This window comes from Myripristis murdjan, chromosome 24 (assembly GCF_902150065.1).
Source record: "Myripristis murdjan chromosome 24, fMyrMur1.1, whole genome shotgun sequence".
In the NCBI taxonomy this organism is placed as follows: Eukaryota; Metazoa; Chordata; class Actinopteri; order Holocentriformes; family Holocentridae; genus Myripristis; species Myripristis murdjan.
Window position 1 is genome coordinate 24295297 of NC_044003.1, and position 27706 is coordinate 24323002.

Consider the following 27706-nt stretch of genomic DNA (forward strand, 5'->3'; position numbering starts at 1 on the left):
GAGGGTTTGAGGATTCCAGTAACATTTATTTTTTAGTATTTGTATTTAAGGGTTACAGGGCAAGATGCCATTGGCTGCATGTTTTAATGAATCTAACAACCACTTTACAATGTAAGATACAAACAATAAATAAGCAAAACACTGATTTTGAAAAAAAAAAAATGCATGGGACTTGCCTTGAGAAATACAGATTTCTGCACCCTATTATACATGAGACACGGGAAAAGAAAACACTTGGTTTCTGGTGCTTCCTTCAAATTTGCTTTGAAAGTGTTTTTCAGGTCAATGTGATACTTTTACAGAGCAGGATAATGATAGCGAATGATGGGCATACTAGTCGTTTCTGGGACTGACTGTGATCTTACATTTATGGGATGATCTCTCGCACTAAAACACACACACACACACACAAAGCCTTCTAGGTCTGTCAGTCTCATCCCTGACATCTCACAGACAGCAGCTCACACTAACATACAGACCACCGTCTATAATGCGAGTGTCATAAATGAAAACAACTAGCCCAGTCCCAATTCAAATGTTTTTTAGTGTTGGGATTACATAACATCTTATATACTAAAAGGGACATACAGTACAAGAAGTGGCACAGAGAGACACTTCAAACTGAAAATGCTGTGATCACATACCCCCTGATATTAACACCGAGTGGAGCATTACTTTGAAAAACACCAATGAGTGGCCATCTTAAGTAACTGCTTCAACTCACTCCTACCTGGTAAGGAGAATATCTTACCCTCCACTGTATCTTACATCGCCTATTATCCAACAGTCCAGGATCAGTGCATACAACAGCTATGCAGATGGCAACTAGATATTAAGAACAACCGTTTAATGTGGTAAAACACGTTAACCAGGTTTGTGTTGAGATGTTACATCCAAGATTACTGAACTGTTCTACCAGGAAGGGGTGACAGGAGTAGATTGTTTGAGATATGAGGTGACAGCGGATTTTTGAAGGTCTATTTCTCTGTGGAGAAAGCTCTCTTCATGAGTGGAGGAGGGGTCTTCCCTGCATCGAAAACAGATTCAGGGGGAGGAGAGCTAAGGCAGCACCAGTCTGGGATGCGGCCCGTCTGATTGTAGTAGTCCCGGGACACCGATCTGCTGCCCAGGATGTCCTGCAGCGCGCCGAAGATGGCACCTGGGGAGCGAAGACAGAATATGAATACATGGATGTTCAGCTTGCCTGGAACGGCAGATGATACGAGACAAATGCCTTAAATGAATTTCAGGTCCTGAAGCACAGTTAATCGAAAACAGAGTTAGGGAACTCTGCTAGCCAAAAAGGTTTGACTGGCAAAGTAGGAAACTGGACTGTGCAACACACTGGTGAGACTTTTATGCTCCTTATCTATTTTTATCTACTGCATGCTAACCATGCTGCATGGTACATTAAGTATATCTTTTACATACTTGTGTGTCCAGAAAAATATAACATATATACATAGAAATATATAAAACATTACAGTTTTGCGTCTATACTTAAGTCTAAACACGGATACAGACAAAACTGTTTCTCTTCTGTGATTGTTGAATTTCTCTAACACTAAATTTTGAAATGAGAAATATCAACCTACAAAACAGTTTTATAAATTCAGCCTGATTAAAAAAGGCTTCTTCAGCAGGCAATGTACAATATCAATAACTGGATTTGGCCTAAGCGGCCCGTCATGTCTGACCTCCGAGCCAGGCAGTGCAGTTGGGCTTGGCAGGTGGGGAGTGCAGGCGGAAGCTTTTTGTAGCCAGGATGTCGCGGTACTTCGGTTTCTCCACTAGGAGGCGTATCTCTGCCAGCAGACGATGCAGGAAGCCTGGCAGCATGGCTGTGCCTCCAATTACTACCAGGTTTTCAGAGAGCACTTTACGTGTGTCAATGGGGCACTGATGGGTGTAAGAGAGAAACACACACACACTGAATTAGACAATGTGCATAAGTAGCATTATATAATTCACTGAATGATGTCCACCCTAGAAAATCATAGGTCACAAGGGAATTGCAAAATGTTTTTGTTCAGCTTTTTTAAATCATAACCCTTGGAATTATGTACGGAGGAAGGAAGTTCTTGGATTACAACAAAACACTGATATAATGAAGCACAGCTTTCTAGAACATATGAAACATACTGAAAAATGAACTGCTTTGCAACAGAGGAACCATACAACAATTTATTTGGTAAATTTACCATGTAATCATTTCACCTCATACCTTTCAGTACACAAATGCGTTTGAATAGAAGAAATGGAACCTAAACAACTATCATTCAGCTCATCCGATGCTGTCAAACTGGTGCTGTGGGACAACAGATGCATCAGGAGGAACAAGCAATTCTCCCACAACAGGGATCCATTTTCTGGTCATCAGCACAAGTGCAGACTAAGGCATAAACAAATTGTGATGGATGAGGGTTACTGTGTCTGGCTTTACTGCAGTGCCTATCCTAGTGGTCACAGCTCTGCTGATGTCTCAAGAGAAATTCTTTGTTTCAGTAGATCCTGACTACTGTACTGCTGTGGGCCTCCACAGAGAGCATGAACTGGGACTGGGGTTTATACTGCTGGTGCAGTGAAATTCTGATGTAGTGTAATGTCTGTTTCTGTGCCTATAGAAATTAATTAGGCTGTCCCGGCCTGACCTGATCCCCACTTTGAACAAACCACCACTCTCATCTTATTGGAACGAAGACAGCGGAGTGTTGCCATAGTAACATAGTATGAGTCCATTATACACTGGCTCATTCTGCTGTTTTCACAATACAGAAAAAAAGGAACAAATTGGACGCTGCCTTCCACCTGCCTTGATAATTATAGAGCTTTGCCAGAAGGAGATCTTTTAACTGGTTCTAAATCTAGGTTAGCTCATCTAATTAAGTAAGTGACTGCACAAATGCAAAACCCTTTGACTCACTTTTTTCTGCTTTAATGTGCTGCCCTACCACATGCTAAGTGACTTGACTTTACTTTCATTTACCTTGACGAGAGCATCGAGTATTAAAGAAGCCACGCTCTTCTCCTCGTTGTCCTGCTCAAAGAGGATCTCCATCACAGAGTCCCTGCAAAACAGAGGGGACCTCATCAGCCACAACCAGAAAGCCAAACAATCACAACGATCCCAACACGCTGACCAGACAACCAGCAAGGAAAAGACAGCTCCTGTTTCATTATGGCTGTCCCAGAGATGGATAGTACAGCAGACAGACAAACTACCTTCCTGAAACATAAACACCAGACCAGAGAATCTCATTTTACTGAAGGACCATGCTCCATGAGAGAGGGAAAGATGATTGATGACTGCATACACAGGCAAGATGCACAAATTTTAAGTTTGGAAACTTCAGAGCTTTGAGATGTAAGATATCAGATGTAAGGAGCTGTTTCTGACCAATTACCTGATGGATCCCTTTATATGAAGGATCTTCTCTCCATCCAATGGATAATCAACATCAGGGGGTGGAGCAGGGCGCTAGATCATAATGAAAAAACAGTCTTAGTCAAATCTAGCAGACATAACACTGTGGAATACAAAACCAGCTACTAACTGAATGTACAAATACTTGTGTCTACAGACTGAGAATAATGAGGCAACCAAAATAACACACTGTGGCAGAAACCAGCCATTTTCCTGAGAGCTTTGCCTTATTTTAAAAGGCAAAACTTCACTCACTTCAGCTGTGCCATCCAGGTTAAACTTGGCTTCTTGGATCTTGAAGCCTCTCTGCAGGTCACTAACGAAACATGTTCTCACTGCAAGTAAAGAAAGTAACGAACCGTTACAGAGCCAAGCTACATGACAGCTACGTTTACAATGACTGACTTTTGTAAACTTTTTTTTTTGTTACTATTGTTTTCTTTTGGGAGTACTGCCTTTGGCGGTGATAAATAAAAGAGCTATCCATTAGCCTCGGGGGAACAAAGTCAGAGGAACGGAAATGAAATCTCAAAACAAGTCCTTCAAACATACCCTTGATGTCCTCAATGATCTCCTCTGGGATTGTCCCTGAGGAAAACATGCAGAGAGAAGAGAAAGTAAAACTTCCTTATATTTGGTTCACTTATCCACAAGTTAAACAGACTTGCCCTGCTTCACACACAACTTTATAAGAGGGCTGAATCATCATTTCGGGAAGTAAACACTTGTTGGGCTGGCAGTAGATATCCAGTTCCCAGCGATTAGACATCCCCTGATTCGCTTGAGTAAAGTCCTATACTGATGTTGGCTGTTTGTTCATTTCTGTCTAGACCTGGATAATTTACAAGTACTGGATGGACCCTGGATTTGGGCAAAAAGGAGAACACCAATTCAGCTTCCTAACTCAGGTACAGTATACAGGGTTGACTGCATGAAGAACCCAGCTCTGTTGTGCCAACTGCAGGACTGCAGTTGAGCGGTAAAGTGAGCTGGTCCTGGTGTCTGTCTTAATTATTGATGTTCACAGAAGGCTTGCCTCTCTCTACTTCAGCTGGAGATGTGACTGCTCGTCACTACGATTCAGTCAGAGCACTACACTAACCACCATCAAGCAAGAGAAAGCAGGGAGAAAATATCTAAAATAGACTGTATGCAAATGTATAATTCACAAAGTGAGACAGGGATTCACTCCAGCATCACACAGAAACAATTTCTTATGAATAGTAAATGCTGCATAAGCTATTAAAGCTGTTATATTTTTGGCTTTACGTGTTGCAAAACAAATGAGCTGCCCCTTTAAAGTTTATTTATTCATTATGCATCATCCCTGATGGCATCCATTTAAGAATAGATGTGGTTTATGTCGATTACCGATGACAGTAGGCACACTTTGTCCGCTGCTGGAGTCTGTGTCCACTGTGCACTGCTCCACAAGAAGTCCATCCATTTCTCTGCAAAACATACAGAAAAATGGAGTGACATGGAGTGCCTCCAAAAGAGAGTCCCGTAATGTGGTAACAAGATGTTCAATTAATATGTGAACACAAAAAATAGAGGGAAATTGTGTTCCTTCCCTTGGGCAAACTGCATAAAATAAAATAAAAAAAAACAAACTGACATGCAAAGTCACAAGCACATCTTAAATTCATAAGAGCTACTTACTTATGGATGGCCTTCCCACCCAAAGGCAAAGCCTCCCAAGCTGGCAGAATAGGGGTGCACTCATAGACCTGATTTCAAAGTTAAGGTGGTAGGGCTAGCTTTGGCGAGGTGAAGTGTATAAATGATACAATACACGCCCTCTGTCTTGTAGTTATAAAAATGGAAACAGAACAACAAAATAACTAAATTTTTTAACAGCAAAATGTGTCTTTGGGGGCGTCAATGTTCATTTTTCTGTGGTAAAGCTTTAACAAAGACAGACAAATCAGAGGCCAACAGATCGTGATGATGGGAAAAGGATACAGGCAGCACCAGCGTCTCAGTGTAGCCACAGTCCATCACCAGGGCAGAGTTGATACCCAGGGTCATGATGGACATGAGGTGACTTGGGGCAAACAGCACAGAGGGCACCTGGAAAGCGCCACCAGAACATGAATGGAATTTCAAAAAGCCATAAGTGCTTATAGCTGACGTTAGTAATTACTAAAGCTGTGCAAGGTTGTAAGGTTGTGCAACTGTGTTGATGCTACAAAAGTGACATAATTTAGACAAAGGTTAAAACACAATACCCTCTATTCAGTCTAACTGAGGTGCATGCAAAGTTGCATTGGAAAAAGGGTCTATACAGGTATAAAAAATAAATAAATAAATAAGTAAATAAAAAAATAACAATCCACATTTTATTTTACTTTGTAAGTACATGGCCCAATTGTATTTCAGTGGGCATTTTATGCTGCTGTCCCTCACAACCATTAATTATAACAAGAAAAGTGGTTTCCTAAAACAAGAATTTTCTCAGCAAAGTATGCATACATAACTAAAAAATGTCCAAGGCTGTAAATGGACTGTCTATGGAAAGAAGATTCAACATCTTTTATCTTAAGTATATGAATTAAATACGGAATAAGTTCTCATTTAATGAGTGCAAAAATGTTAGGAGTCTCATGCAAATGCTTAAAACAATTTTGTGCACTGAACACAAACGCAATGGAATTTGAAGCAAACAGCTGCTTACGAATCTAAAACAGTCTTATATCGTCTTATTTATTAGGAGGGCTCAACATTCATCTGGTCCAGCTGTGGTGCACAGATTTAATTTGAAATAAGACTTAACTATGACTTAATCAGCTGTTTACAGGCCTGCATGTAAAATTAGTGGCTTGATGTGTAACACTGGTCAGACACAATCCTCACAGGCCCAGATCTGCTGGAGATTTGTACCTCAAACTGTTTGAAGAAAACCTTGGTGAGGGTCTCCCTGAAGTGGGACGGGCAGAGGATGGACTCGATGATGACCACTCTTCTGTCGCGAGGGTTCACCAGCAGGTGCCTGGTTGGGGCAGACGGGAGGACAACACTCGATTTGATGAGAATGACCAAGTCACCTTTTAGTTGCCAGCAGTAACATTATCAACAGAGCCAAAAGTTCACTTTGCCATTTTAAATCTATGTGATAAATGAAAACAGTGACTGGAAATAAACCATGCAACAATATTTATTCATACATGCATACAAAGTACTCACATATATGATTCTCCCTATAATTTCAGGATTTTTGCATATACATTCATACACCTCTATTAATATGGTGTTTTCAAGTATTGTTCCATTTGTTATATTCTTATAAACTAGAGTATATTTATGTTTGTGTGTTGTAATCTTATGTTATTATAACAACATAACATCATCACTCCTGCTATCAAAAATGACAGCAACTGATGGAGGCAGCAGAGTCTCACCTGAAGTAAAGCATGTGGATAAACTCTTTGAGGTTGACATACAGCTCTTCTGTGTTGATGTTGTACTGAACTACTTTGATGGCCTAAAAGTGAGACAGACAAGGTTAACATACAGTTTTCTGTTTTCCCCAGGTCTTTCCAGTGACTACAGGGATTTTTATTAAAGTGTAAACCATGATGATGTTGCACCTGTTGCTGTCCCGGTTTCCGGATCTCGCTCGGAATGATGAACCTGGGCCCCGTTTCTCCCGCGAAGCCGCATCTGCAACAGAGAGCAGCTGTCAGCTGTGCTGCCACTGGAGCGGACATTAGTGAAACTCAGTCATCTTTACTGACAAAAATAATTCAGAGCTGAATTTGTAAACATTCTTGAACAGCAAGAGAAATACACTATTAGACTATTAGAGACAAATAAACCATACTATATATAGACTTTGTGCATGTCTGTTTGGAGGCCGAAAATGATTATGATAAAAATTCTTAAACAACTTGATGTTGCAGGTACTTCATGTGTCTGTTGATGACCCAAATAGCCCTTTAACTTTAACTATCAGTGGTTCTGGCACCACTACACGTGTGGTTATGTTAGCTGAGGGAAGTTTCCTCAGTGTCATCCAAAACAACTAAAGCAAATATGCATAACATGTGTACCATATTTCTTATATGTTTTATACAGCTAAAAAAGCCTGGGGTCAAACTCATCAGGTCCATGCTAATATGTTGGTCCTGTTGCCCCCGTTAAATTAGGAGGTGTTAAACACTGAATGGGGACAAATTGAAAAAACATGACTAGGAGGGCCTGAACTTTACGAGCAGGGAAAACTCTTGTTGTAAATGTAGAGACAAGACAGATCTGTGTTCAACACCATGAGACCGTAACTGCAGACAAAAAGCAGGGGGATAAGACAGTGGGCCACTTGACTCTCAGCTGACTTGCCTCGGGCTGGTCTCGTCACAACACTCTCTAGTTTCCTCTCTTTCCTCACAACCGTACGCAAAATCAGAAACTTAACATTATGGCCATATTTCCATCTGTGCTGCCACTACCGCTAACTGTATTTATCTTTATTCTTTGAGCTAACGTCCACCCAATTTTGGCATAATCTCTTAACAAGGATAAACGTGAGCTAATTGGCTACCTAGCTAACGCCGCTAGCTACGACAATTATTGTATTTGTATTGTTGTTCTGTTTCATATGTAGCTGACGCAATCTTAAACCACAGCATTAGACCTATCCATATACAACTGGTTAGTAAACAAAGTATTACAGTACTTAAAGAGAGCCACATCCCCATATTTAGCATAGCATTTGACCGTTACCATGGAAAGCTAGCTCTCTGCGGCGCTAACGCTTGGCACTCACTTTGTGTACGCTGCTCCCAAGTCAATGACCACGGCAGTCTTCTCTCCGCCGCTTCCCAACGCCTCAAATAAGGGCATTTTACTGCTTTTGCTCTACCTAAAACTAAAATTATTTCTCAAATTTACCCCGGAGCTTTTGTATGCATCCGGGGCGAAAAAAATTATTGTCTTCCTGCTGGGCTGGGCTGGGGCTTCCAAGACGAAATGACGTCAGCGAAGTTTGCCTGATCAGAAATAGTTTTAATGTCGAAAAGAAAATAATCAAATTACGAGCGCAGTAATAGGTATTTTAGTATTTTCTTTTGTGACAACAAGCGCAGAATTTTACATTTTAATTTTGTGATCTAAACAAAGATCTCAAATAGCCTCCTACAGCAGATCTCACAGCACAGTACTGATTGACAGTTTGAACAATCTAATTTTCTTAATGTCGCACATTGTAGTTTGCGGTATTTTTGTGTCTATTCTCCTTTGAAAGGTGATATAAACATTGCAGTGTATGGCTAGTGACCATGAGGGCGGTATTGTAACAGCTCTGTGTGGACAGAGTGGAGTCCCTATAGAAAAACAACCAATAAAACTGTTATTCCCACTCAACTGGACTGGCAGGTTATAATCTCTGCCATAAAAGAGCTGGAAACAGAGATCAGTATTGACTGTGTGTATGCCATGAAACTCAGGAGGCTGACAACAGGCTCCAGGGGCAGCTGTGGTACATATTCTAACTTTCGGGTGGCGTTAATGGCAATTTATGCGACGTCATTGCCTCAGGTGGAGGAGCTGTCCATTCAGCACCGCGCCCAAACAAAATACCAGCCCCGCCTTGTTTTGGTCTCTTTTTTCTTTCTTTTTGACCTTTCTATTATCTTTGGCGTCAATTTGAACCCATTCAGCGTTTAACTAGCTTCATCACTTTCCCTGATTTGATGGGAACAAGTGGGTAAACATGAAATTAACATGATGATATTCTTCAGTGTTCTGCACATTTGATACCCATAAGTGTTTAACTGGGGTCTATATGATCTCAGGCTCTTTTTTAAGCTGTATAAAATATATATAAAAGGTACCAGCAGTTTACTCAAATGTGTTTTAGTTGTTTTGGGCACTGAGGAACTATTACATACCATTTATAATCTTCCAAAAGCCTCCCTCTGCTTCAAGGCCCTCACCAAACATAACTACACCTGTAGTAGTGTGAGATACACTGATAATTAATGTGACCTGGAGGAGGGAAAACACTGGAGGTGAGTTGGGGATGTTATATTTTATTTAAAGAGCTATTTAGGTTGACAACAAAACACATGAAGCACCTGACACATGAGCTTGGGTGACAATTTTATTGCAATTATTTTCTGGAGGTGTAAATGACTAGTATCAAATTGAACCCAGCTAATAAATAAAAAAAAAATGTTAATACATGTGAAGGCAGGAAATTTAAGAGAGGAGTTGCGTGGCAGAGTGAAACAGCGACTGACACGAAATAAACAGACAAATGTACCTGAACGGAATAACACACCTATCATAAGCCGAGGACTGAAAGTGTCAAAACGGATAAATGTTTGATGTGAAGCCCTGGTGGCAGCACTTGAGGAGCCCGGGCGGGCATACGTAGAGAAGACTGAGACTTTCAGTCAGTGACGTTGGGCTGCACAACAACAAGCCTCTCCATCAGCTTGCCTTTCCACACTATTTCTATTGGGGGGGTATACATGCTCAATTTCTATTCGTATATGAATTAAATTGTGCAGCCTGGAAGAGAGGCTTTACGCGCTCCTGTCAAGGCAATCCGACATGAATTCTGGCAGGTAAAGGTAAATTTTCATTCCTAGCCATTTTTAAAGCGACGTTAATTGTTATCTGATGTAAATAGGCTGCCGTCGATCTCCATAGGACGATGTGATAGATGCGTTTTAGGAGCGGCTGCAGGATAGTCTCCAGGCAGGGCTATGAATAGCAACAATCTTATATTTCAATATAACCATTTCAGATGGATTCGTGCACCGGGCTTCAGCACCGCAATGTAAATGTATTTTAATGGTGTGACAGGGGCTTATGTTTGGTTGATTACATTATCAGATCAAGTGGTGGAGCGGCTACTCTTGCTGTGTGCGTTACATCAGTTATATTGATCGCGGGCATGGTGCGCAGGCAGACGAGAGGGGATTCAGGGTTACATTGAGACATTGTTGGACTGTGCATCATCATGGTTTGGTGATGATTTCTCCGAGACGCTTGTCTGACTCAGGCAATATAAAAGGGTGTCACCCTGTTTAACACAGCGGAATTTCTGCGTGTCGTGTCGCCTCATTTTCTGCAGCACTGATTGATGTCTTTACTGCGATCACAACATGCATTTAAAATCAACAAATGTACCATGCACAATTTTCACTTCTTCTTGCTATTATTATTATTATTATTATTATTATTTTAAATTCAATGTAGTATTTAGTGATATACGCCTACCCTCCTTGAAGATTGCCCTATTTTGAGAAAAGCTTACATAATTTGGCAAATTAACACCCGCGGATCCAGCTGAATAGGATCTGGGAGGATAGGGAACCTGCAGGTGCTATTTATAGTTTAGTAAAGTGCGGAGGGGTGCAAAGGATTGCTGTGTCAGATTCTCTCTCTGTTTGTCTCTCTTTCTCTCTCTCTCTTTTTTGTCTGTTTCTCTCTCTCTCTCTCTCTCTCCATCTCCCCCTTGCGCGTGCATGTACTTATTCCTCCGTATTTCTCTCTGTTTATGGCAAAAGAACACGTGAGTCATAGATGAAAAGGAATATTATACAAATTAGTTGAGCTATTCAAAACGGCACAACTACAGGATCAAAGCAAAGGCTGACAGAAATGCAAACTTAATCCTCTTCTCCCTGGTTATCATCGGTTTGGCTTCAAAAATAAATAAGCTGGGAAGTTCTCAAATGAATAATACTTGGCTTTTAACTCTGGCCCTTTCATCTGCAGATGTTGCAAACCTTTGTAATGTGGTCTGCCACCTCATTTTGCCTCATCCCTTCCAGGCACTGCCACTTGTACTTTCTCTCTCTGCCCACATGGCTGCTGGTTGAGGTCTGAACAGGCTCTGTTGAGACCTCGGCTCAGCCTCCTGGCATTTATCATTTGCATCCCCTTTCGACTTTCACCAGGCACTGAGAGGCGGCAGAGATGCTGATGTCTGGGACGCTTCACCGTCTCCTCCTGGCCGGAACCTGTCTTTGTGTCTATAGCACCCCGATCCGTCTCCAAGTCCAAAACAACACCCCCACACAGGACAGCAACTGTGGTGGACAATGTGGATCAACACACACCACAGGGATAAACTCTAAGTCCTCAGATACTGACAAGTCTGCCTTTGGCACATCAGAACATGTGACTGGTCTCATAGTGAATGTAGGTGCAGAGGGTGGGGCTGGCCCAGATGGACAAAAAACAGGACCTGAGGGGATAGTTCCAGTGACGCAGGCTGGAAACGGGGACAGCCATGGTGGAAGATCTGGGCCGAGTGAGGCTGATGAAGAGGCGTGGAGTGAGAGGAGTGAGGGAAAGTCAGAGCCTGCTGTCGGGAGCTCATCTGAGATGGGAGAGGCTCAAAGGCAGACCAAAGCGGCTTCTGTGCTGTCCGCAGCCTCAGAGAGCGAGCCAGCCGCTGCCGAGGACACAAAGGAGGATGCGCCTGTCATCAGTGAGGCCGTGTTGTCTCCTGCCGGTGAGAGACAGCAGCTGGCTGTGGCCGTGAATACCCCAAGACCAGCCGTGTACGGATTTTCCGCCTCCTCCGTGGTGCCACCACAGCTAGAGACATACAGCCTGAGGGTCACAACCTGGGAGCGCAAGGGACTCGACCAGGGGAGGCAAAGAAATGGCCCATGGAGCGAGGCGTACGACAAGGCAACTCTGGCCAGCTTTGGGGCCCCTCCTCAGGGCAAAGAGACTGGTAGAAGCAGGCCATCATCCACACAACTTCCTCATCCTTCTGCTTGGTTCCAGAGACTGACATCCCACAGTATCTCTCTCCTCAGTCCCATCTCTCCCTCGTCCTTTCTGTCCCCTCGAACTGCCACGCCTTTGTCAGTGTGGGGCCAGGAGGGAGTGACTGCCTCCACACTCCCAGACCCCCTTCTGCCTGATATCGGACCAAACCTCACGCCCAAAGAGGACGGCCCAGAAAACCTCTGGACTGAGGCAGTGAGACAGAATGGAGGTAAGTCCGAAAAAAAAAGCACAAAGGCACGTTGGCCCAGACAGATAAAGAGATTACATGTGGGACCTAATAAAGTAAAACTTTCTCTACTCTGGCCTTGTTCCCTAATTCCCTGTCTCACAGCACACAAAAGCCCTCCCCGGTCCATAGCGTTGTAAGGTAATGCTCTGCAGTTATTGTCACCCAATAACAACTCCTTCCATATTTTCTGGCTTGTTGGAGTTTGCCGGGTTTCAGGAGGTTTCATTAAAAAGTGCGGAGGAAATGAAAACGACACGTCTAGTGGCAGAGATTGCCTTTGATGATTGGCAAAGAGGCGCCTGCTTCTCCACGCTCCACTTTGAACCCCAGCGGGGACCCGTGGCAGTCTAATTACTTTCTATTCCTGACTTGGGTCTGTAAAAAAAAAAGAAAAAAAAAAGAAGTGAACACAACTGCCAGGAAAGGCTGGTGCGGGGGGTGCTATACAAGTCTTTGGAGGATTCAGCCCCTCTCTCTCTCTATCTAGCCCCTAACCCCTCTCTTTAACTCTCACCCCCAACTCACCCCCACCCCCAACACACACACACACACTCCCCATCCAGACTATTGTAAAGAATGAGGCAGGTTATTATTCAGTGAGGCAGTAGAGGGAAATGGATTAAAGGAGTCTGTCTGAGCCAATATGTGTTCCTGGCGTCCGTAGGGGGATTGTCTGTTTGATGAAGCTTCCCCACAACAGAAAGGAAGCTGGCAAAAAAACTCAATTCCCAAAAGGGTATTATGTAAAAGGATTGCAGTCTTTATAAGCATTTTTCAGCCTAGCTTTAAAAAATGCTTTGGACTAAAGGAAATGCCGGAGAGATATGCAGTAAAAGCGTGAACGGTTCCTCCTGTGACAGCCCCTCTGTGGTAGCCTCTTATCTAGAAAGAGCCAATTTTCAAACAAGCCTCTTTGCGCTGTGACTTAGCTGCATTGGGAACTTAACTCTGAGTATTGCTAACGTGCAAATTGCATGTCCAAAGAGGTACCTGTTTCAAAAAAGCTGCACTCTTTCATAAATACTTCACCGCTGCATGCTGATTTCTTGCTGAAATAGAAAGCTTATACATTTTTTATTTTACCTGCAAGCACAGTTGTGGCTGAAACACTGGATGGTCCTGAGAATTCACAATAAAGATGTGAGCACCTATAGAAACCTCAACTCCATGTCTTTCTTTTTGGTTTCCTCGCTGAATTCAACCAAACATAATGACAAAAACAACATTTTCAGACTGCAGCATTTTGCTGTGGTGTAACAGAAGGTTCCTAACAAATCTGTCCTTTGGGAATTAAATTCCTGTGCTGTGTGTAATGACCGTCATTCTGCTCTGTGTTGATACAATTACAGCGGACACAGTGCTCCCTCTGTCCCAGGACGAAGCCACAGAGGGCACCATGTCATCAGAGGCCCTCCCTCTCATCTTTGAACCTTTTGATGATGCCACGCCGGAGAGCGCAGCAGCGGTGGTCACCCTGGCACCCGGCAGCTCTCAGCCTCTCGCTGCCATGGCAACTAGGGGGATGCTTCTCTCAGAGGCGGACCTCAACCAGCTGGTCACCGTGGAGACAGACAGTGACGGTCCCTCGCGGACCCCACCCCTGCTGTTGCCAGACTGGACGTCACCTTGGCAGACATCCGGTGCCGAGCTGTTAGAGCCAATCAGCCCGTCGGGTCTGTCTGTTTCCCCGCCCCCGGCCGAAACCGAGCCGGGACTGCTGGAGGATCGCTCTGAGAAAGGTAAGAAGTGACAGGACGTCTCTATGTCCAGACGATGCTCTGTGGACTTGAAACTGCGGACTATACTGACAAAATGTAACAAGTCACTCAGTCTCAAATTCAGTCTTAACACTTTGTTGTTATTAAAATAAGTGGAAACAATCCCCTATTTTTTCTTGCAATAAGTATAAATATGTTGAAACAAGACAGAACAGGGCAGATCCCACTGGGGTCAAGAAAATGACAAGAAAGAAAATTCCTGACACCAGCATTAGGAAACCAGTGGGATTATCTCATGCCAGTGGCAGATTTTTAACTTGTTCTAATAAAAACAAGACTTTTAGACTCAATGCGAGACTAAGCTACTTGTTAAGATAAATTCTGCAGTGTAGTCTTTGATGAGGACAATTGATGTGACAGGACTTTGAAAACTGGAGACTGAGGACTATAGGCTGCAGATAATGGACTCTGCCCATGTTGACGTAAAGGTGCACATGGAGGTGTTTTTATTAAAGTCAGTCATTGGATACAAATACATTTTGAAGTTCACCTGAATGTAAGAGCTAAAAGGTGTGGCCCAGCAGGCCAGCATCACAAACAAAAATGGAGAAAGTGAGCTTTTTGAATACTGAGAAAAAAAAAGTTGCACATGTGTAACTAGAGAGTTTAACACAATGTGCATCTTTAAATAATACACTGGGTACAATGTCCTTTAACCGTTTGTTTTTGTACACGCTGAAGATGCACATAATATATACTGTTGCACGTATGCAATAAGCAATTAAAGCTTTTTCTCAGCATCCAGGGACCTCACTTTATCGTTTTTTGTTTGTAAAAGTTCGTCCAAAGTGATCTGGACTCTGGGACTAAAGTGACTCAAGTCATTAGATAAAGGCGTCACATATTGTGCACACAGCGCAAAACCCTGCACAACTCTCGCTTCTTCCCCTTGGGATGTGATTTGTGGTGTCCAGCTCCTGACAGGATACCAAACCTTGAAGCAGCTCTGCCGACTACAGGCCCCTCTGTTTCATCCATCCAGCGCTCTGTGACAACGGTAACCAAGGCAACCCACCGACTTGTGTCCAAATCCAGATCAGGGTTGGAGGAGATGGAGTCTGAAGGTAAATCGAGTTTACACCTCACTGCAGCATTGAAAGAAAACACCTTTCATATCTTTTTTTTTTTTTTTTCAAAACTTTTAATCATATTTCTTCATGTGGCAAGTTGAAGATGCAAACTGGACATTGATACATGACCTGAGTGTAAGTGTAATTTTAAAAAAACACACTCCCCTCACTCCACTGAGTAGTGAGGCTCAAACCTCCCTGAGAATCGATACACTGAAAGAGACAAATTCAGTTCTTGGCTGAAATAGCCAAGAGGTCAAATAGGCAGGAGGCACCATGAGTTTCCTTTGTCCCACAACAGAGGAGCCAGATGAGGATGAGGAGGATGAGAACACAGAGGAATCGGAGGAAGAGGACAGCGAGGAGGACCTGACGGAAACACCAAAGACAGCCTCAACGCGGCCCCCGTACAGCCTCATCCCTCCACCTCCTGTTTGGGTTCAGCGCAACCAGGGCCTGAGTAAGAGAACACGGACGCATTTAAACCTCAAAAATACTCGTAGTACGTGCGCCTGTTATTTATATGGCTCCTTTCTTTCCTTCCAGTGCGTAGCTGGGTAGAGCTGATCAGGGAAAAGGTAAGACTGCCCTCTGCTGTCACTGAAAAGCCTTTCATTTCCCACCTACTCACAAACTGGTGCAAACATTTGTTAAAGTTGCTTACATCATGGCTCATTTCTGTAATTGGTGTCTATTAAGTGTCTCTGCCCTCTCGTCTTCATCTGAATGTTAACCCCTTTCAGGCAGGTTATGTGTCTGGCATGTTGGCCCCTGTGGGCATTGGCATCACAGGGGCCCTGCTTATCGTAGGGGCCCTGTACAGCATCCGGATGATTCACCGCAAGAGGAGGAACAGCTTCAAACACCAGAGGAGGAAGGTCAGGCAGCCAGAGGTCAATACCAATACTTGTTATAATCACTTGTTGTCGTTTCCTCAGTGTGGATGTTTGTGTAATGCAGTGATGATGAGGTTTATTCAGCAGCTAGAGACTGACATGAAGAGGTTATCAGCGGAGGGCTAATCCTTTACACACACTTGTTGCTGCTCTCTAATTCAGCTGAGCTGCGGCTAATATCGAGTTACTGCTTCACCCCCCCCCCCCCCCCCCCCCCCAGCAACCTCGCGAGCCCGGCACCAGCCGTCAGGACCAGGCCATGCTGCTGGCCGACAGCTCCGAGGACGAGTTCTGATGAAAACCCCCTGGAGTCCTCTGTCAGTGACCAACGGCTGACGCGCCTCGAAAACGGAGGCTCAGCGAACATCACCATCGCTATGACTACCACATCTCCAATCACCCCTGGGCTGTTTGGCTATGACTCATCTGATCCACAGAGTGTGATTGAGCAGGGCGCATTTTGCACAGGCTGCACAAAGGTCAGCGTTGTAACCCACCCTCCCCTTCCTCAAGGTAGCAGTGTGAGCACGTCTCTCTCAGTGTTGTCAGGTGACGGTGACTCTAGAGGGCTGGTAATGGACAAATGGGCCACATCAACAACAATGGTGTCATTTAAAAAAAAAAAAAAAAAATGAATCCTCCTGCCTGAAAAAGCATCGCCTGTGAATTGAGGTTTTGGCTTTGTGCAGTTAAGGGGAATGCGTGGACCAGTGAGTGTTGGTCATGTAATAAAAAGGGCTGTAGAAGATTTCAGACATTGCATAAACTGTGTAAATATATGTATATGTAGCTGACCGAGGGTCAGTCATGTTTGTGTAAATAAGGTTTTTGTCCCCCTTCTCCCACACATAACAAGTTAACTGGAGCCAGATTTCCACACATAGTAGAAGCAGAACAATGACTAGTTTAGCATCTAACGCCTCGCTTAAGTGTGAAATTAGTGAAAGTATAAATGTTTTATCCGGACACGTTTTTAAAAATCGCTGTGTGAAGAGCACAGAGTGAGCATCATCATCCTGCAACCGCATGTAGCATAAACAAGTCAGCAATTTGATGTGCAATACAAATCTGTATACTGCCTGATGTTATTACTCTTTCTTTTGTCTAAATGGAAGACTCTTTTTTCTTTTTTTTCTCAAGAGCATGACAGCTTTCTTGGCTGTAAAAAGAAAAAAAAAAAAAAAAAAAAAAATTAATAAAGCTTAGCCTAACTCTGCAGTCAGCAGCTTATCCATATACTGTACAAACCCACTGCCGACATCATTCTAATGAATTAAGTGAAATCCATGTGTTTTTGTCCGCTGGCGTCAGCGAGAATAGCACAACCATTGAAGACACTGGGGCATAAGATAATATTTTCCCAACTTTTTTTTTTTTTTTCTTCTCATGCTTAGTTTGCACAATAGTTATTTTTGTGTGGTAATCTCTTCCAGACAAGGGCAGATAAAGCAGAGTCTTGGCCGAACAGTCACACTATTGAGAAAGGAGCAATAACTTGAGTTGCACAGTCTGATCAAGTTTAGGGTAAGAAATGTCCCGACTTTATGACTTTATGAGGGAAAGACCAGAGGCATCTTGTAACAAAAAAAAAAAAAAAAAAAAAAAACCTCTACTTCATAAACACAGGATGCAAGGATGCAAGATTTTTCAAGGCACTGAAATATGTGGAACGTAATTCATTTGAACAGTGTATGAACCACCACATTTGTAATAATCATCTTCTTGTTTAAATAAAACGCTTCATTTTATGGGACTTCATGAGTCATCTGATATGCTTGATATACAACCATACTGCCTGTGCATATGCAATAATACTGTTTTAGGTAACGTGTGCTGTAAAATAGTGGACACTTTTGGTCTCTTTCTGTAGATATGAAACAAAATGAAACCACAAATAAATGATTGTTCCCGATGGAGGTCTGTTTGCAACTCTATGATCATGTCTCCTCCCTGCAGGACTCATCATCTCACACTTAATCTTAAACCATGTTTTGTTATGCACGAGAAAACAGATTCAAACAGACAAGACAATCTAGCTTACAGCATTAAAAAAATCAAATAATTTATTTCTGTGTTCTTTTTCCACATTAAATAAAAGCTATCGGACACTTTCAGATCAAAATCAAGAAGAGGAGACAGGGAAGAGGAACAAGGGAAACAAAAATCTGACATGCAAAAAAACCCCTTTTCTCTCCCCTTTGCACACTTGGTGGATGGCGGTGCGGGCTGGGGTGGGTGCTGGTCACCCCTGAGGATCGCAGGGAGGCCCTGTGGTTGGCTGCGGGGACCGTGGCGTGCGGCGCGACGCCACCGCCACGTCAAATGCTGCTTGTCTCACCGGCAAACTGGTAGGAGTGGGGCTGTTTCCCGGGATTGTTAGCTTAAGTTACCTGGATGGTGCAGTGGCCTCCCAGGAAATACAGGGTCTTAACTGCAAAGAATTACTGCCTTTGACATTTGTGAACACTAAACTGGCATTACAAGTCACTTTTGCCCTCTGTAGTGGTGAAAACCTAGAACTGATTTCAAACGCGGAGGAACTGGGTAGTAATTACGTGTCACCACAGGCCATGGCTACAAACTGATATTGATGACAAAGCCCTTCAATTGGTGTTAATGGTCTAAACCGAGCTGTTTGGCTCTTTGCGGTGGGCTGTAATGCCCGTACAGCTGATGGCACTGCCAGAGTTTCACATGATTTAAAACGAGGAGGGAAAGAAAACCGACACCTTCTTTTAAAACCAAATCCGAAGGGCGTGCCCCGTTTGTCAGAAATCATCCCTTCAATACTGACGACTAGTTTGAAAGAACGTCATTCAGTGTAGTCCTTTCAGTCAGTGCTCAGTGTGTGAAAGAGGAAAGGGCCAGACAGTCAGGGGGCACAGAGGAGGGAAAATAATTGGTATACAAAAAAAAAAAAAAAAAAAAAAAAAAAAAAAGAAGAGAGACCCATATGAAATGGACAGGAGACTTAAACCGCTAGAATAAACTCAGATTAGATCAAGATGCCACAGTTTGGGACAGGGAGATATATAGAAATCTAAATGGATGAACAGTACAGAGAACAGTTGGCTTCCACCGTCTAGATCTTTTGTTTTTTTTTTTTCTGTTTTTCTTGTATGACAACTGTTAAATGCTCATCAGTCTAGTTAAACCTCTGGATGGGTTAAAAAAAAAAAAAAAAAAAAAAAAGCACAGAAATGAAAACAGAAAACCAATAAATCAACCAAATGCACCCTCCCTCAAAGAATAATTCACAAAAAAAAAAAAAAAAAAAAACGTGCTCTCAGTATATCCAACGAATAGAGAACAAACACTCGTATACAAATCTGAAAAAAAAAAAAAAAAAAAAGTCATCTGATCTGTTGTTTCACACACACACGCAGACACAGACATACACAGGCTGTTGTGTGGGGTGGCAAGTCTGTAAACATCTACTCTCCCCTCCACTCCCGGGCTCCTCTCGGTTGAAAAACCTCAGCTGAACTGTTGCAAGGGAAAATGAACCCAAATCATGATTTTTGAATAATTTGAGGCTGGCCCATCCATTAATTCATTCATAGCAGTTTCTGTAATCGTCTGAGCAGCACAATCCTCAACTGGAGCTATGTCAAGAAAATATATCAGTGTCAATTACTATTTCAAATATTACTGGCAGGGTAAAAGTGCATAGACCAATTGCATAATTTGAGCCATTAAAGAAAAAAAAAAAAAAAAAGCCTGTTTCACTTGAGATTGCTTGTGCAAACTTTGATTTGTTCCCCAACTTGGCAAATATTGAGGCAGCTTTTGGAAAAAAAAAAATCAAAGTTAATTTTGGGTTCATTCTCCCTTCAACGACAACTATCAACAAATCTGTCTCCGGTCCTTTCTGTCACGTCGACCACTCACCCTAATCCTGGAAAGCTGAAGAATGTGTGCTTTTGTTCCCCCCCATTACTAACTGGTCCTCTCGTCCTTATTAGTTCCGGGCTGGAACAAAAGGCTGCACCATAAAAGCTCTGAGTTTCCTATGCGGGGCCTCTGAAAGTAGAGAAATAAAAGTCCAAACAGAACCGAGTCCACACCATTGTCAAAATAACAACACACACACACACACGCGCACACACACACTCATACGTACACGTGCACACTGCAGCAATTTCCAAAAGAAGTGCATCTGACCTTTGTTCATTTTACTGTGTTAATAAAAAAAAAAAAAAAGCTGCTGATGCAAACTGTCTTTGCCATGATTAGTGTGGATTGGAAAGTCCCGTCGCACCTGCGTGTCCCAGGCTGGATCTTTCATGTTAGCGAGGTTGGTTGTGCATCGAGTTAGGGCACCTGGGAAGTGCATGCTGGACTCAGTCGCTACGGGTAGCATGAGGTTGTACAGGTGTATAGTAGAACAATCTAAATAAAACTCAAAGCGAACAAAAGAATAAAATATCATCTGCTAAGAATACTTGTCTTTTTTTTTTTTATCCTTTTATCAGAGAGAAACACACGTACACAGCATTCGCAAACAGGAATCCAGCATCGTGTTTAATAATACACCTCCGGTCAGGTCGCCAAGGCCGACCGGAGGCAGACCGAGGCCGCGGCGTCCCGCCTGTTAGCAGGCAGAGTGCTGTCGCCGTGGCCGTGAGCGGCGCTGGATTAAGAGTGGCACTTACATTGCAGAGAAATCAGAAGAATAATCTGGGGGTTGGGGAGGGGTGGGGAGGGGCAAACTGCGATAGCTGGGGTGAACTTGACCACCATTGGCAAAGGCTCTCTGGAAAAGATTCTCCTTTAGGGAAAATTGCAGTGGCTGGCAGTGCATTTTTGGAAAATACGCTCTGATCTGCAAAAACGGGAAGAAAAATAAAACAAGCATCCTCATCCATACACCTTCAGGGTTTGAACTGATTTAGAAGCAAAAAAAAAAAAAGAAAAAAAGGGTAGCAGATCCACCAGCTGGGCACAGTTTGAGGTGCTGAGGGAGTGATTTGTTTAGATCAACTGCTTTTGCACCAACATGCGTAACACCTGCTTCAGCAGAGGGGGCTGGGAGGGGGAGCGTCAGGCCGGGCCGAGCGCTCGCTGTCAGTCAACAAGCACCCGTCACACTCATCTCCTCGCTCACGTTAAAATAAATGCATGCATATCTTTACAGGTGTCAGCCCCGCAGGCCGAGGCAGCTGATGGAAATGGAGCAGCAAGAAAACTGCTGTGCCCGCTTTACAAGATGACAAACAAAAACACACATTGGGAGAATACGCACAAATCAGCTCATACACACACACACACACACACACACACACACACACACACACACACACACACACATGCTCCCTCACTCAGAGTCAAACCCATTACATCACTTACACAAGCACACAAAAAACAGGCCAAAAAAAAAATGCTCACTTTCTGAAAAACACGAGGCGGTGCAAACACGCAGTCACACTATAGCTTTTCCATCCCCCCCTCAAAGTCTAACTTACAAGGTTAAAAAAGAAACACAAAAATAAACTCCATGAATATTTTCTTCCCAGTCTGTTTTTTTTTTACCACCCCGCTTCCTTGTTTCACTTGGTGTTGGTTTTTACTTTTGTCCGTTGTTGTTGTTGTTGTTTTTTTCCCTGTGTTCCGCAGGACGAGTCGGAGAGGCGCCCCGTCTGCTGCGACTCGGACTCGTGTCCTCACACCTCGCCCTCCTGGTCAGTATGGAGCACAAGCTTGAAGCTCGAAAAAGGTCATCAAGTCCCAGTCACGGTCATCCCAGAGACCGCCCTCACTTGCCTCCTTCCTCATTGCAAAGTCCAAAAACTACCAAAGGGCCCCTTCATGGAAACATCTGGTGGGATTCCTGTCCATTTCAGCCTCGACGAGAGGTGTTCAAAGAGGTCAAGGACAAAATATAGGGTGTGTTTGCGCTTGTCTATGCATACCTATGTGCATACTCTCATGTTTGTACACAGGTGTATGTGTACTGTGCGTGTGTGTATGTGTGGTTGTGTGTGTGTGTGTGTGTGTATAAGAGTGAAATGACCGGGGCAGAGCTGAGGCTGTCAAGCTGATAGTCTAAGAGGTGAGCAGCACCCACTGTCCCGCCCTCCCCCGTCCCCTTTTCTTTCCTCTAGCGAAGCCACAGTTTGAGCCGCAGTGCGTCCACACCGTTCAGGTAGTATCTGAACAGCCGCTTGTCTCTGACAAAACCCAGGTTCTCGTACAGCTTCAGGGCCGACTTGTTGGTGATCTCCGTCTCCAACACAACCTGCGGACAAACGGAGAGCAGTGTCAGTGGCCTGGATCGGTTCGCATGTACACGGACGCAGGATGAAGTCACCGTCAGGAAAACATTTCTTTTGCTTGTTTTGGACTGTTTTCTTCACCCGCAGGGCACAAAATAATGCACCGAGCCAAGTATTTATGATTTTTGTTTGGCCGCTGCTGGTGGGAAGCACACAAAGGCGAGCCTGTTGGTACAAAGCCCCGATGCTGAAACTGATACAGCCTTCATGTCATTACAATACAATATACTTTATTGTCCCCGTAGGGAAATTTGTCTTGAGACTCAAACGCTGCACACAAGACATATCGTCTTATCATATAACTGCCTCCATCGTCATAAATTACAAAAAAAACATATAAACAAAGCAACACATACTGTAGCACATCACAACCACAACTTACACACACTGACATATTACACAACCGGTGATGAGAACAAGCAGCGTATTGCACAACCTCTCACAACATATCATTAGTTTCTTACAAGCTGTGTTTGCAGTTGCCTCACTGTTTGGACTTTTATAGAGGAATATTATAACAAAATAGGAGGTTAATTTGCTCACCACCTGTGTATGTATTGTGTGTGTTTTTTGGTCTCAGTCGTTGAGGAGGTGAATCTCGTTTTTTTTTGCCTTAAAAATGTCCTTTTTTATCTACAGGTAACTACAACAGTTTGTGCTTTCAGTAGGAGGGCGAGCAAGTATGCAGCTATTACATGCCCAACAGAATGGGTGAAATAGTTTACATTAGTGAGAAACTAGTGCATGAGAGCTGGTGACAGCCGGACCAAGGTTACCGGCAGACTTAGATAAGGACAAACCAGCAAGAGAGACAAGAACCTTGAAATGTTAGTTCTACATTTTCCAACTAGAGTCGGCCATGGCCAGCACTGAACAGCCAAGAGCACAAACACACAGTGCTCCTGGTTTGGACAACAACAACAACAACAAAAAACTGAAATAATAAGAGAGAAATACAGAAATATCTGATTGCACACGATATGCTGCAAAACACTGAAAGCTTGGCAAAGAGGAAAAAAAGAAAAAGAAAAATCACATTCCTGATAACTCCATTACCAGGGATATTAAATCACAGGGATATATACGCTGTGCTGGCCTTTGTGGGGATGAGATGTCTTACCTCGTCACAGTCACCCTCCACCATGGCATAGATGGCCTTCTTCACCAAGTTAGTACCTGAAACAGGAGGGCACACGTCAGCCGCGGCACGCAGACAGAACAAAGAGCAAATGGTACAGAAATGAATGCCGGGTTTGTCTATCTTCGTGAGCTGAAATCTGATCTCAGAGCGGAGATAAAAGCTGATAGAGGTTCAGCTAGTCCCACTCGGATTTGCATAAACAGATCTGGCTGTCAAAGAACGCATTAAGACGCTGCCACAGCACTTGGCCTGGGCCTTGGTTTGTTGGATTTTGCATTATTCTGTAGCAGACGGGGCGGCGTCGCGGGCCTCACCGATGCTTTTCCTTCTGTGTTTCGAGTCCACAGCCAGCATGGCGATGTAGCCGCGGCGGAACATCTTCTTGTGCATGTCCAGCTTACACACGATGGCTCCGACACACTCCTGCTCCACCATGGCCTGGGACACACACACACACACACACAAACACTGTTATGTCTTGTGACTCAGAGGTTGTCAGGGATCAGTCCAGGGATCTCCAGAGGTCTTTCACAAAAATGACACTTTAATTTCATTCTCCAGAAAATGTTAGAGGTAGAGGAAAAATGTGCAAGCAAGTATTTTTAGGTAAAGTTTTAATCCCATCACTTTGAAACTACTTCATTGAAACAATTTCATGCTAAACACAAATCAAAATATGTTTTTATATCAGGGTCCTGATGGCACAGTCACTTCAAATGGGGGGGTCTGCATCTTGATGACAGTCAACTTTGGAGCCGAAAACATGAACAAGTTTGAAAAGCCCTGATATCATTTACCGCTGAGGTATTCACTCTGCCGTTCCTCTCGTTCTGCTCATTCGCAGGGCTCTCCGTGCTGACCCTTGACCTCTACTGCATAGCACTTCCTCTTATGTCACATGCCGCATCTGAGACAAACTGGTACCAGGAAGTTTATGACCTCCAAGCTAAAAGGATAAACAAAGTGTGGCTGCAACAGTGTAAATGGGAGGTGTTGAGTAAAGTCACACCACATGCTGTAGGTGCTATAGGAGGAAATGCCAAGTCAGAGTGCCTGGCGTAACACTCCTCTCCACTCAGACTTGAAATTTAACAATAAGAGAAGTTTGTATAAGTGCCTGCCACGCAGATGCCTGGATAAAAAAAGACCTGGCGTCTTCACAAAGCTAACATAAATGACAAAACGGGTTTGATTATGCTGATTCATTTCTCACTTTTCCGCCTTAGTTCTGACTGTCATACTTGAAACCAAAACAAGAAAGAAGGATTTGTGACAGAGAAAAAAGGCTGTTCCACCCTGCCAACACAGGAGAGCAACACTGAGGCTATAAAAATTCCCAGCCTATTGCCTGCTGACTGCAGGATATTTATAAATGTGTGTAAGCTATATGTGGTCAAGCCTACATATCAAGACTGTGTTCAGTGCCCCTGGGACACACTGACAGGTGATTATTTAGTGGCCAGGAAATGTGCATGCCCACTTAAGCAGTCACGCCCAGTCTCAGTGGGAATGCTGTATAACTGCAGGTATGTACACTCTCAAAGAAGGGAGGGTTAACTCATTCTTATCTGGATGATCTGACACAGGGAAACTAGAGGGAGCCCATCTCTAAAGATAGTTCAGAGCACTAACAACCAGCTTGACTGAAAACCGACTCTACAAGATGGGTGTCTTTAGTGCCGTACTCACCAGAAAGCAGAGCTGCGGCCAGTTGTGGATGAAGTACCTGTAAGTATAAATTGAATAAGGCTCGGACAAGTCCTTGGTGATCAGTCTCATGATCCATGGCATCTGCAGCTCGGACTCGTAGCGGACGTAATGAATGCCGTGGCTCTCCCCCTCCACTCTGCCGGGCGAGCTCTTCAGGTCAAGCCGGGCCAGCTCTGCCACAGGCGGCTCCAGGTGGGCTTCCCCACCGGGCCGGGCCGCCTCCTCGCCCGGCTGGTCCGGCGGCTCGCCCGGTGGTCGCGGCGCTTCCGTCGGGTCGCTCTCTCCTTTCCTCTCGTCCTCGGGGTGCTCTCCGGTTTCGGCTTGGCTTTGCCCTGCCTCAGTTCTTGTGATAGCCGGCACTCCGTTCATGCTATTGTTAATCAAGAGAGGGTGGCTGCCGTTTTCTGAAAAGGGGCTGTGGCCTTCGTGCTGGCAGCGCTCACTATTGTTTCTGCCCTCGCCGCTGCTGTCACAGTTCTCCGTGGACGGTCTCGGATTGTCAGGCCGGCTTCCTGTGTGCTGCTGGCGGCTGTGGCTGTCATCGTCCTCCGAGGGGCTGACCAACAAGCCGTTCAGCTGCTGCTGCTCCTGGGGCTGCATTTTGAGGTGTAGCGCCGTCGGGTTAGCATGTGATAGCATGTTTTTCTGCTTTTTCTTGACTGACCGTTTGACCTCGGTGACCTGAGGGGTCTTCCCCGTCCCGGCGGTTCCAGAGTCGTCCCTGTCGCAGCCTGGCTCTTCGTCTCCCCCCGGCTCCACGCTCCTACCCCCGGGGAAGGGAGTAATTTCAGCCGGGGATGCAGGCAATGCGCTACTAGGCCCAGTCGGCACTGTAGCCATCCCACCGCATTAAGGTGGAGAGTCGCGCTTGAAAACCGTTAAATACAATTTCATTCACAAGGTGAAGGGATATACAAACTATATACAAGTTACTTCACCGAATATTCTGTAAATCCGAGGAATTTCGAGGCGATATCGGATTCGCTTGCGACGTTTGTCGCTGCTTTCTCCTCGATTTCCCTGCTGCCGGAAAGTGCTGTCGCAGCAAACGCCATTGCAACAGTAGACAGAGACGTTTTACGACAGTGGTGTAATTCACCAGAGGAGCACTTTTTTCACAGGCCCAGGCCTATTCATTTGCCTCCAGTGTTTGATTAAAAGTTAATCATTTGGTTTTGCCCTCTCGAACTTGGTCACGTTGGGCTTGTTTGAATGTTTTACAAATCGTGATAGCACAACTCCTCATGGTTTGTGTTTTATCAGTTTGCATTTCATTGCATTCCTATCTTGTTTGCTCTGCACGTGAGGAGTTAGGCCATAGACTGATATATGTTAAACAGCTGGTCTGGCTGACGTGTGGTCCTTGTTGTTTCCAAACGACCAATAAAGAGTTAACTATTTTATGTTTTATAACCTGACTTATATTTATAGTGAGATGCACTGCCTGTAGAGCTGTTCTCCTACCAACAGGGGGCGCCATCTAAAAAAGAATACACAAATCTGTCCTGCAGTGCGGTAGTTTCTCCAGCAGATGTCGCCAGCACATCAGGCTTAGTTCCTTATTGATCAGCCTCCAGCAGGGACCAGCCGGCGGGTGTGTTGCGGCTCCTGAAGCTGAAACTGATCACAGGAAGTTGTTTCAGCACCACCAGAGTCTGGACAGCGACGGATCAGCATCAAGTTCACTAATGAGCAAAAAACAATAAAAATATCAGATCACACTGCGCCCTGTGAACTCGTCTTTCATTCCTATAGGCACTGAGCAGGCATACCTCACTTTTTAAAGTCATTTTTATTGAAGCGAAATACCCATTTTCCATAAACAGATATGCATAAATAAATACACATAAATAAAGGAAAGTTCCCCCTCCCTCATTGTTGAAAAACAGAAAAATAATAATACAACCAAGTGAGGTATGAAGTCCTTACATATAGTAATAAAGAATGTGTTACAACATCAATATGGGGACAGGAGGGCAAGCTTTTGTACTGATTCCCAAACTGAGAAGATGCAATGATGGAGGTAAGGCCAGAGGAGAGCCCCATGTTTTTTCCTCCTCACACGATACAGGATCTTTCCAGGTGTAGTATGGGATGTTCACTTATTGGGCCATTGTTTCTGTGAAGGAGGCAGGCCTACCTTTCCCCTAAATATCCCCTAGGTATTATCGTTCACATAATGTACCTCTTTCCACTATCCACTGTAATACTACTAACGCATTTTCTGTGGATACTCTTTAATTTTTTTTTCTGAATTTCTTTTGTTTTTATAGTGATCGGAAGACACTTGTGTCCCTCTAAAATTTATACTAGGCTTTCTACAGTTCTCTTTCATAAGGGATGACACATTTTCAGATTATAAGTAGTGCTAGTATTAACAAAAGCATGGAGCCTGGTGGGGTGGATGGCAGCACGCAGGTGGTATG

General features: G+C 44.0%; 3 protein-coding genes across 6 annotated transcripts; 1 reads left to right on the forward strand and 2 right to left on the reverse strand.

The window, feature by feature from the left end:
• actr10 (actin related protein 10) lies at window positions 1-8384 on the reverse strand. The gene is made up of 13 exons (XM_030046772.1): window positions 8190-8384; window positions 7015-7087; window positions 6826-6908; window positions 6308-6416; window positions 5390-5497; window positions 5087-5154; window positions 4796-4875; window positions 3977-4012; window positions 3680-3759; window positions 3405-3478; window positions 2987-3068; window positions 1698-1899; window positions 1-1159 (listed from the first exon to the last, which is right to left on the reverse strand). Exons 1-13 carry the CDS (start codon window positions 8264-8266, stop codon window positions 978-980), a joined length of 1254 nt encoding a protein of 417 aa, XP_029902632.1. The 5' UTR covers window positions 8267-8384; the 3' UTR covers window positions 1-977.
• Window positions 8385-9694: 1310 nt separating this feature from the next.
• armh4 (armadillo like helical domain containing 4) lies at window positions 9695-18066 on the forward strand. Of its 4 annotated transcripts, none has more exons than XM_030046770.1 (8): window positions 9695-9999; window positions 11335-12389; window positions 13760-14149; window positions 15103-15252; window positions 15560-15718; window positions 15805-15836; window positions 16002-16151; window positions 16375-18066. In XM_030046770.1, exons 2-8 carry the CDS (start codon window positions 11354-11356, stop codon window positions 16447-16449), a joined length of 1992 nt encoding a protein of 663 aa, XP_029902630.1. In that variant the 5' UTR covers window positions 9695-9999; window positions 11335-11353; the 3' UTR covers window positions 16450-18066. The 4 variants fall into 4 exon arrangements, with proteins under 4 accessions (XP_029902630.1, XP_029902629.1, XP_029902628.1 ...); XM_030046769.1 differs by having other exon boundaries at window positions 9695-9993; window positions 11153-12389; XM_030046768.1 differs by having other exon boundaries at window positions 9695-9993.
• A 3380-nt stretch (window positions 18067-21446) lies between these two features.
• naa30 (N-alpha-acetyltransferase 30, NatC catalytic subunit) lies at window positions 21447-26295 on the reverse strand. The gene is made up of 4 exons (XM_030046773.1): window positions 25260-26295; window positions 23885-24008; window positions 23550-23605; window positions 21447-22392 (listed from the first exon to the last, which is right to left on the reverse strand). Exons 1-4 carry the CDS (start codon window positions 26118-26120, stop codon window positions 22255-22257), a joined length of 1179 nt encoding a protein of 392 aa, XP_029902633.1. The 5' UTR covers window positions 26121-26295; the 3' UTR covers window positions 21447-22254.
• Between the last annotated feature and the right edge of the window lie 1411 nt (window positions 26296-27706).